This window comes from Austrofundulus limnaeus, unplaced genomic scaffold (assembly GCF_001266775.1).
Source record: "Austrofundulus limnaeus strain Quisiro unplaced genomic scaffold, Austrofundulus_limnaeus-1.0 Scaffold57, whole genome shotgun sequence".
NCBI lineage: Eukaryota > Metazoa > Chordata > Actinopteri > Cyprinodontiformes > Rivulidae > Austrofundulus > Austrofundulus limnaeus.
Window position 1 is genome coordinate 2,275,244 of NW_013952459.1, and position 11,336 is coordinate 2,286,579.

The window sequence follows — 11,336 nt, forward strand, 5'->3', positions numbered from 1 at the left end:
GTGTGTGTGTGTGTGTGTGTGTGTGTGTGTGTGTGTGTGTGTGTAATTGGGACCGGGGCAGGGAGCTCTGGTATGCACATGTGTGTGCCAGCTTTGGGGTCTGACACACTGGGGGTCCAGACTTTTTTTTTCTTTTTTGAAAGGGGAAACTCCACTATAAACACACACAAACACACACTTTCAGCCTCACATCCACAACCCGCTCAGGGTATAACCTGGAGAAAGTCACCTCCTAACAGTTCTGCAAAGCATCAAAAAAAGGTAAGAAAGCAGATCAAACTATTTCCACATGCAAAAAATTAAATAAATAAATAAAACATTGCATATGATCGATATTTTTTTTGTTTTTTGCCAGAAATTAAGTGGAATAAGAGCACGAAAGGACAAACAGTTACAGCCTATCACAAAAACACAACTCTGCTGTAATGCAGTATTTTGCTGAAAAACCTTTTAAAAAGTGAAAATGCTTAAATGAGTGATTAAGGAGTAAATATGCACTGTAAAGAATAACATTCAGTGATGTCATAATCTATCGAAGAGGGCGGGAAACGAATCTAAATCTGAAAGTCTTTAAAAAATAATTTGGTTGCAGGAAAACTTTCTTTTTCTGTTTTAAAGTCGACAAATCATGCTCTTAAATCTTTCTTTTTCACATTTAAATCATTCAGGTGGGGTCTGTATAAAGTGCACTGTTCCCACACCTTGGTCAACATCAAATTCAAGGACCTTTCAAGGACTTTCCAGTACCAATTTCCTCAAATTCACGCACCACGCGCAACAGCAATTACCTACTGCTAGGACGTTACCAATACACAGGTTTAATATCATGTAAATTCAATGAAAAAAATGAACATATGTGTTGTTGAGCCAGAATCAATGAAAGAAAGTGGATTAAATGTACACCCTACATTCATATCCACAATACATGGACATGTAATTATATTAGAGATTCAGCAGCTCAGTTTGGGAGGAGGGGATGTCCAGATGCTTGGTGAGGACAGGAGGAGCTGTGGTGCTCTCACCTGGGCTCAGAAAGAATGACCCGCCCCACTCTGCTCTGATTGGGTAAAACTATGACTATGGCTCACGTTATTTGTTGAAAGCCACGTCAGTTTACCATAATCCTGAGTTATCCACTACAGAAATGTTTTTTTTTTTACAGATGTTAAAAATCAGTTGTGTGAATAGAGAACTTCAATCCCCMAAAAACATTCAAGGACTTTCAAGGACAAGTGTAATTTTTGGCTGTTTTCACAAACTTTCCAGGGCCTTGAAATCATTTTTTCAAATTCACAAACTTTCAAGGATTTCAAGGACCCGTGGGAACCCTGAAAGTGGAACTGTAATGCTGTAGTCTGAATTCCTCCTTATTGTAACTCCACAAGCCCCTCTTTCACCTCTTATGAAATATATCTCAGATCAACTCATTTTGATGCTGTCTCTTTAAATCCACCACAATCTGAGTTTCTGCAATAACTTGACTTTCATTAAGGCCATAAACTTGAAAACAACACATGATCAAGATTTATCCAGATTTTTTTTTTTTTGTATCTTTTGATGATATTATGGACTGTACATGATGATGAGTTTTTCATCAAATTGAGGACATCTATCACAGAAATCTATCAAAACACAAAAAAACAGGTACAAGCACTATCCTTTTTGTACTAGTTTGACTGTGATTGTGTGTGTGCATGTGTGTATAAACTGACCTCATCATCCTTGTACCAGGACAGGGACTCTGCAGTGAGGACGAACCAGTACTCCTTGGCTCCTCCCTTCATGATGCCGATGTTGTTGATGGTCAACCAGCCCTTCCTGATCACCTGAGCAACAGACAAACGCACAAACGCTAACATAAATAACGGATTATACTTAATATATAATCAGCTGCAGATAAAGTTCAACAAATCTGATTCTAGTGGAGATAAGAAGCTGTCAAATCTCTCAGCCACATGACCAGACACACATCAGTCGTCTCATCCTCTCCTCAGCACAGACTCTTTAAGCGTGTTGTTGTGTGCAAGTTATTTACCTTGTACCGGTCACTAACTCCTCTCTCCGGCTGGATGAGAACGTGGAGAAAATGTTACAAAGCTCTGCCTTCGCAAAGGCCAAAAACATCAAAGTCGCTGCTCAACTATCAGCAGATTAATGCTGCTGCTGGAGGGGGGGGAGGAGGGGCTGCAGGACAGCAGGCAGGGCGAGGCTGAGGGAGGCTGGGATGCTCCAACCCATGGTTTATGGCAAATATTTTAGAATCATGCCACGAGATGCAGGTGAAAGTGTTCAGTTCCATTTTGTTCTAAGGGTGTCTATTAATAATTCCCTCTACAAATTCTTTTTTTATTGTATAGCAATGACAAAATGGTTTAAATGTTGTTTGTTTACAAAGAAAAGTCTCAACATTCTTTTTTTTTTAAATCTCACAATGTTACAGGTTGTTTTTTCCCAGTTCCAGAAAATTATGTCAGGAACAGGAAGTCACAGCAGGTCTTATCACACATTTTTTAAATGGGGGTAAATATCTTTTATACTTTAAGACTGCAATGCACTTTTTATTATTATTCTCTGAACAACAAATATTTTAATTTAAAATTAGTTTAAGAATAAGTTTCCATGTTACCAGTTTTCTTTAAACATATTTCAGGTTGTATAGAATTTGTAAACAGTCAGACTACTCTTTGATGTTTCCCAGTTTTAGTGGGAGAACTAATCATGTGCTGCATTATGGACAGTTTTATGTTTTTAACTTGATTTTAATAATTAGTTGAAACCACACTTGCCTCACTGTTATACTGTTTATAATCAGAAAATCATCTTTAAAGTACGCATGAGATGCATTTATCATGAGAAGGTTTTGGAACTGAAATAAAACATTTTCTAATCATTTGAACCAAACCTGGCTGCACCTATTATGATAAAGCTACACAATAAGCCCAGATGAATTCAGAAACAAATAGATGCTTTAGTTTGTTTTGTTTTTCCTCCACTCTGTACATTTTTTGTTGTTTTGTGTTTTCAAGTTCCTGGACTTGAAGGTGCTGAATGAGAAAAACAGAAGCTGCGAGCTCTTAAAGGGCCAACAGCATCCATTTTTAAACAGGAAGTGAAGTTCACCCCTGTGTTTACCATGTGCCTCTAACCTTTGGCCACTAATCACGGCGGTTGTTATGACCCCCTGAAAACGAAGGGGGTGTGCCATATGTCAGACACACTGCAGGTTTTGTACCTCTTTGTGTTATTTTGAGGAGGGGAACAAAAGAAAGGCAGAGGCCTGGATTGTTAAAGTTAAAATTACATTTTTCAAGCTCAGGAGGATAATATTCATTTCTAAACTGAGCCTTTTACACCACACAAGAAGATTGTTTAACAGGGGAAAATATTCTGATTGTTGTCCTGCAGGCAGATTTGTGCAAAATAGCTATCTGCAGCATGGAGTAATCTTCTGTACAAGTGTGTGTATTTGTGCCTGAAGGGTGAGAAAAGAGTGGAAAGGAAAGCAGCCAAGCATCTCTTTCTACAGCCACCTGCCAGCTAAAAGCAGTTTCTAAGAAACTTAACATTTATGATACACAAAGTCATGTATTCACTCCCAGTTAAAAAAAATCACCTCATACATCGAACACACACACAAACACACACAGACACACACCAATATCCGCGGAAAAACATGAGCTCATAGATATGAAAGCGTACTTGCAGACATGCAACTTTAAAACACACTCCCACTACTCACCATGATTTCATCCTGAAGCAAAAATATATAATTAAATAAATAAATAAATGAAATAAAAAACATAGAGGTTGATAAAGAGAGAGAAAAAAGAGAAAAAGTAAAAAAATAACAATCAGAAAGTTTGCAGAAAGAGTTAAAACAATATGCGCAAACAGACGAAGCATCTACAGAGCGGGCAGAAAAATGCACTTATAAAGAGTGAAAATCATGCAAATGTTGTTCCTAATTAATAAATGTATTGTTTTAAAACGTTGTGATGCATAGATGGTTATTGATTTAACAAAAAAAGCCACTTTGGAGGGACGTAGGCAGAATAGTTTTTGTAGAAATCTTCTACAAACCTTTTAAAGGAAAGCATCTTTGTTTAAACTCAAAGACTTTTTTTAAATCCTAATTTTACCATCACGTGACACAGCTTGAGATCTAGTCCTCACACAAACCCATTTCTGAAAATGTTGGACCCCAGAAGCAATAATGCACCCCTGATATTTCCCAACATATTTCAGTCACGCTGACACCGCTGTGGCTTTCACCAAAAGGCTCGTTTAAATTTTTTTATGATCGCACAGCTTTTGTGCATTGGAGTGCTGTATAAACTGCAACAAGATTGCATTGCATTGTATTGTTGCTCCTGGAAACAAAATACTTGAAGCTGGGCCACATTTCACATGAGCAGAGCTGGGCGCTGACAGGAATGAGCCTTTGGGGGAAAAAACGGCATTAAGACGTCGAGTCACCGTCCAACTGAGCAGACACATTTAAATGAGTTCAAAGAGAGGGGATGTCTCTGAGGGGAGCACCTGATTCCCAGTCGTCTTCTTCTTGTTCATCTGGTTGATCCTCTGCTGAGCGCTGCACAGCAAACAGAGCGTCAGAGAACACAGGCCAGCTGACTTTTAGCGTTTTTCTTTTTTAGCACAAAAACTCACTTGGCAAATCCGATGAAGTCTTCATGGTTGGTGTTCATGTAGGACAGCTCAATGTCAATCAACAGCAACACCTGGACAGAAGACACGGATGAATGAATGGGCCAAAAACCGTTCTTACAACCAGATTTGTTTTTGAGCTGTGCGTACGAGTGATTTAGGACAGGGGTTCTCTAACCTTTTGGGTCTGGGGACCCCTTACAATGGCGAAAAAAGTCCAGGGACCCCCTCTTAAACCCCATGCTGTTTTAAAAGATAATTTATTGTCATTTCAACCTCTAAATGCCATAGAAATATATATTTTTATTTAGTTTATTATGTTTGTTTTATTAGTTCATTGTTCTTCATGCATTTTTAAAAATAAAAACCAAATTAACAATTTAGTGAAATTTTTTGATAACCCCCAAGATACCTTTTGCGGACCCCTGGGGGGTCCTGGGACCCCAGTTTGAGAACCTCTGATTTAGAACTTATGGCATTCACCAATTTTCTTATATATTAAAACTTTTTTCGGATACAAGAAAAAAATCATGAGTGGTCCAGACCTGTCGTATATTTTACGTGCAGTCAGTCTGCTGTTCTCCAGGTGGATTTTCTTCACTAATAACTTTATATTTCATTAGTTTGAAGATATTCTGAGTTGAAAATAAATCACACTCCATAATCATGTTGACAGTAGGCTATTTTGTTTGAATTAAAATGATCATTTTAAATGTATTAATGTATACTAACGACTTAATTTAAGTAGGTTATTAATAATTTTAACACTACAATATTAATATGAAGATCTCAAACTACAAACCAACCTAAACTATGCATTAATTGAAGTTTAATTTGTCTTGGTACATTTTAAATCTTTTAAACTAAATAATCAGGGAAATTATTTGTGTTTTGTAAGCAGAGACACAAACCTGAGACATGAATGTTAAAACTTACATATAAACCAGAGCCATTCTTTTATTTATTAATTATTCCTTCAACACAGTATTCTAGTTTGCAGTGTAAAGAACTTAAAGCAGCTTTAATATAAAAGGCCAGCAAATATATTATAATATTATAGTATTATTAATATAGTAATGATTATCTTCATTCAGGTATTAAGTCCAACTTTTATTTGGTTCTTCAGAACCTGTGGTTTTTATTTGCCTTTTGTGTTTTATTATTAGGTTTATTCATGTTGTGTGATTCTTGTGTTTCCTCTGTGCAGCTCTTCAGTCAGCTTCAGCTCCGCCCACTCTCACCTGTCCCCAGTCTTCATCTAGTCCAGGTGTCTCTAAACTGCTCTCTCTCATTCCTCAATCATTATTAGCTTCCAAGTGAAGCCTCCTTGTCTTCCTCTGTGAATGTTTCTTGTAAGTCTGCCTTGACAGGTTATTTTTCTTAGCATTTGTTTTACTAAATAAAGTTTTGAGTTGTTCCTTTGAGCTGCTTATCTGTATTTTTAGCCTCCTGGTAAAGTGTGACGGGTGCGTGCTATTCCAAAAATAACTGAGTTACACTTTGTTAAATTTTTTTCATTTCACATCAAAAAGGAAGGATGTTTATCGTAAACTGACCTGATTTACACGTGAAAGCACAATTAATCACCCTCATGCAAGAACATGTTCGTATTCTTATCCTAAATTTCTTACTTTTGTTCGTACAAAACAAAGGGTTCGTACAAACATGACACGCCAGATTCAACAAACTCTTCTATCTTCAGGAAAAGTGTGTAAACGAGCTGCGTAAATTCCACCTGTTCGTATCCAGCTGCTCGTGCACGAGGAGAGGTTATTTACATAATTACCACCCCAAAAACACCATATAAGGCTATGTTTCCTGCCTCACATACCAGGAAGTGTTCATTCATAAACGACATCGCAAAGTAAAAAAGAAGAACTTCACGAGTTCGGAGATTGAAGTCCTGCTCTCTGAGATCGAGAAAAGAAAATCTGTTCTCTTTAGCAGCGTCAGCTGTGGAATTAAAGGAGCTGCTTAAAGGAATGAAATGTGCTGTTAATGTCGTGTCTCCTGTGGGTCGTTACAGTCACAGAAATAAAAATATAAATCATATTCATCTCTCTCTAGTCCAGCTCCGGTTTTTCTTTGGTCAAGTATTTTAATTTTTCACCTGTATTACTGTGTTTACATTTATTCAGAAGAAGGGTGGTTGTGCACCGATTTTCATATTAACATTGTAGTGTTATACAACAGCATTAAAAGACAGTTTAACTTAATCTAATCAATTTATGTCATTAAAATCTAATTCCAGTTCAAACAGAATAAACTATTGTCAACATATGATTTATTTTCAACTCGAAATATTTTCAAACTAATGAAATATAAAGTTCTTAGTGAAGAAAACCCGTCTGGATAACAGCAGACTGACTGCTCGTAAAATATACGGCAGGTCTGGACCACTCGTGAATTTTGTTCGAATCTGAAAAAAATCGTAGAATACGAAAACATTGGTGAATGCCACAAATTCTCCTAAATCACTCAAACGCACAACTTAAGAACAAATCTGTGCGTACGAACGGTTCTTGCATGAGGCCCAATGTGACTGTTGTATTTCCTGAAGTCAGTCTTGCATTTGTTAGGGTCAGGACACGATGTCCATTCTGTCGACTTCACCCAGGTGCAGTTCTCAGCTGCGAGAGCACAAGTCGTGCAAAAACAAATCTCGTGCTTTGTAGTGCGCAGGTGAAATCTGGGTCGAAGTGAATTTCCTGGGCGTTCTAGCAGCAACGTTTTCATGTCAACCTAAAAAATGGAGGCGTAACGAGAGGAATACCTGATCTTTCGTGCGACTTTCTCTGTCTCTGATGTGCTGAGTCACAATTCTCTCCATCTCTTCTCTCAGCATGGGGTACTGAGCCAGCTGGAAGCACAGAAAGCAGCAGGTAGGTAGCATAAACACACACGCAGACACCAACACACACACTGAATTCCTCATCTCACTGCACAACAAATGATACAACGAAACACAGAAAAACGTTTAAAAGCGTTGCGTTCTTGGGGACGTTTGGGTAAATCCCTGACTCAGCTCTATTCCCCGCACAGCCAGAGCAGCAGGTGGATTTTTTAATTGAAAAATTTAGATTTCATATTTCAATTTGTCTATTTGTTGCCCACTATGCACAGAAACAGAGCTGAGTCGGGGATATTACCAAACGAACAGAGAATAACCAGAGCTGCTGGCAGAAAAGCCTCATTTCCTAGCACACTGCGAGTCTTTTTCCATGAGCTCATTGCAAACCCACAGACACTGGTGGGCCTCCAATGTGACAGTGTGAGGGTTAAAAAAAATCAAAAAATGAAAAACCCCAAAAATCACAATGCACAGAAAGATAAATGTTTGCTGTTTCCGCGCAAGTTACAATGCATCTTTCATGTCTGTCTGATGGGGGGTTATTTGGGTGGGAGGCCGGTATCAATGAAGCGTTTTTTTTTTTTTTTTTTTTTTGGTTTGATTTATTGCTTCCTGGGTCCAATTACAGAGCAGATGATGCTGGAAAGAAAGAGTCAGAATATCCAGATGAATGGCGCTAAAAGTCCTGGCATTAAAGGTCAAACTTACAACCTTTTAAAGGGTTTGAAACAGATGAGTGACCAAGGTTTTAAAGGCAGGTCAGTCATGCTTTCCTGCTCTTCACATGTTGCAGCTGTGTGCAAAGACTCAAACAAAAACTAATGCATGAATATTTGAGGTTTTCTCTGCTGTTCTTCTTCTTCTTCTTTTTTTTTCCTCTTGGGGAGATTTATTTTTCTTACCCAAACTGGAGGTTCAAGGATAAACCATGCCGTGCAGCAACACAGATTGTAAAGTTGACTGAGGATGAGCTGTAATTTGTTCAACAGGGCTGGCTTCATCCAGACGACAGCAGTAAATAACGTCAACGCTGTCTCGTTACAAATGGAAACCCAGCAGATGAGGCGCATCGGACGGTTCTCCAAACTTGCAAATTTAGAATATTTGCAAAAACCACAAAATTATCTTGAAAAAAAGTCTAGCATTTCTGTAAAAATACATGTTCATATTGCCCACCCACTTTTTATGACAAATGTTTAAACTAAGGTCAGCTTAAGATGACGATGAATGGAGATAAAACTGTTTTGGTCAAACCTTGTAAAAAACATTCGTAACTTTACATGATATTTCAATATACTGATCAAAATTTTAAGACCAGTCAAAAAAGTGCAAGAATTTGCATTTTGCACTATTGGATCTTAAGAAGGTTCTAAGTAGAGCTTCACAATGTTAAAAGAAGAAATCAGTGCAAGAGACAAGAACTTTTGAGCAGGGAATTGTCTGAAAACTGCATTTACACTCAAACATGATTTTTTCAGCTGATCAAAAGTTTAAGCCCATAGTCTTTAAAAACCAAAAGCTGTGCAAAAATCTGGATTCCATGTCATTTTCTGTCAAGTCTTTACACTGTCAAGACCTCCTGATGGCAAAAGTAAAAAAGCTCGCTGACTGAACGTGGTAGGATTGTTGAGCTGCATTAGCAAGGCCTCTCACAACGTGCCATCACTGCTGAAGTTGGACGCAGTAAGACAGTCATTTTGCATTTTTAAATGATCCTGAGGGTTATGGAACAAAAAACTCAAGTGGTAGACCCAAAAAAATTTCACCAGCTCTGAGCCGCAGGATCCGATTGGCTGTCCGTCAAGACACGGGACGACCCTCTACCCAAATTAAGGCCATTACTGGTGCTGACTGCAGCCCATTAACCATCAGACGGCATCTGTGAGAGAAGGGCTTCAGAAACAAAAAACGTCTTCAAAGGCCACGTCTTCTTCAACGCCACAAAATTGCCCGTTTGGACTTTGCAAGGGTGCACCAAACATGGGACATTGAAAGGTGGAAGAAAGTTGTCTTCTCTGATGAGAAAAAATTTAACCTTGATGGTCCTGATGGCTTCCAACGTTACTGGCATGACAAGGAGATCCCACCTGAGATGTTTTCTATACGGCACAGTGGTGGGGGCGCCATCATGATTTGGGGTGCGTTTTCCTTCAATGGAACAATGGAGCTTCAGGTTGTGCAGGGGCGTCAAACAGCAGCTGGCTACGTGGAGATGTTGCAGCGGACATCCCTCATGACTGAGGGCCCTCATCTGTGAGGTAATGATTGGGTTTTTCAACAGGACAATGCTGCAGTTCACAATCCCACCTGACAAAGGAGTTCTTCCAAGAGAATAACATCACTCTTTTGGACCATCCTGCATGTTCCCCGGATCTAAACCCAACTGAGAACATTTGGGGATGGATGGCAAGGGAAGTTTACAAAAATGGACATCAGTTCCAGACAGTGGATGCCCTTCGTGAAGCCATCTTCAACACTTGGAGCAACGTTCCCACTAGCCTCCTGGAAACACTGGCATCAAGCATGCCTAAACCATTGTTTGAAGTCATCAACAAGAATGGTGGAGCTACTCATTACTGAGTCCTTTTATTGACACTTTTCTGTTTTGGGGGTTTTCAGGTTTTTTGAGCTATGGTCTTAAAGTTTTGATCAGCTGAAAAAAATCATGTTTGAGTGTAAATGCAGTTTTCAGACAATTCCCTGCTCAAAAGCTCTTGTCTCTTGCACTGATTTCTTCTTTTAACATTGTGAAGCTCTACTTAGAACCTTCTTAAGATCCAATAGTGCAAAATGCAAATTCTTGCACTTTTTTGACTGGTCTTAAGATTTTTATCAGGAGTGTATGATAGGTCTCAAAGTATGTGTTGTGAATGACTCTCAGCCACAACTACATCAAGCTTTAACAAATTCACTCTAACATAAACTGAGTTATGGTCATTTTTATGTTTCATAAGTTCAGTTGAATGTGACAGCCAATTCGAATTGTGATTCCAAAAGCTGATCAGCTGTAAAAGTTCATGTAAACATTATTTCCTGAAAGTTTCATTAAAATCCATCCAGAGGTTCACAACACATTTTGCTAACAGACAAACAAAGTTGACTGCAAATAGTTACATGCAAAATTTAAAACAATGACTTTGTGCAATCTGTTTGTGCTCAAAATATGTGCTGGGGATCAGTCTCAGCTACTAACTCTCCAAATTTTACATCAGTATCTATGAAACTGACTGATTTTTAGCCATCATTGTGTTTGCTATGCTTGTTTTGCTGAGACAGCCATCTTGGATTGAATTGACAGGGCAAAAGAACATTAAACGCTCCACCTTCATCTTCAGGCAATAATAAAAGTTAAACAGATTTTAAATAAAAACAATAAAAACTAAAATAATCTGCAGGACCTGAACGATGCATTGCAACTTGGACACGGAGACGGGATGTCATAATTCCTGTGAGCTCAGTGTTTTTACAAACTGCCGCAGAAACACATCGCTGACTGACAGTGGAGGAAACGGATCAGCATTTTTAATTTGACTACAAGCATCGGGAGGAAGGATTCAGAAATTCAGACTGACATGCAATGCAAACAGCCAGGACAGGTGGGGGACTGGGGTGGGGGTGACAGACAAGGGGGAAGACTTTAAACTGACCCCTCTGTGGATTTTCCCCAAACCCTGCTTTCTATCTTACAGTATCTTTTTAAGTACAGCACATCTCTGAAAATCAAAATCAGGACTAAAGAGTGGCAGAGCTGAGAAATCCAAAAGTGGTCAAAGCTGGAATAAATGTGCAGAGGATGACAGGGACGGAGAGGGGGAAAGAG

The 11,336-nt window shown here is 38.7% G+C and overlaps 1 protein-coding gene across 9 annotated transcripts in view; it reads right to left on the bottom strand.

Annotated features, from left to right (window-relative positions):
- Positions 1-11,336, bottom strand: part of dnm1a (dynamin 1a) — a gene marked incomplete at its 3' end in the record, with an annotated part of 47,837 nt that overhangs the window by 13,933 nt on the left and 22,568 nt on the right. For 4 of the 9 annotated variants that reach the window (XM_014009406.1, XM_014009405.1, XM_014009404.1 and 1 more), the window contains 4 exon segments: positions 1,713-1,826; positions 4,540-4,591; positions 4,669-4,739; positions 7,439-7,525. In XM_014009406.1, coding sequence (XP_013864860.1) covers positions 1,713-1,826; positions 4,540-4,591; positions 4,669-4,739; positions 7,439-7,525 — 324 coding nt within the window. 9 annotated transcript variants of the gene reach the window in all.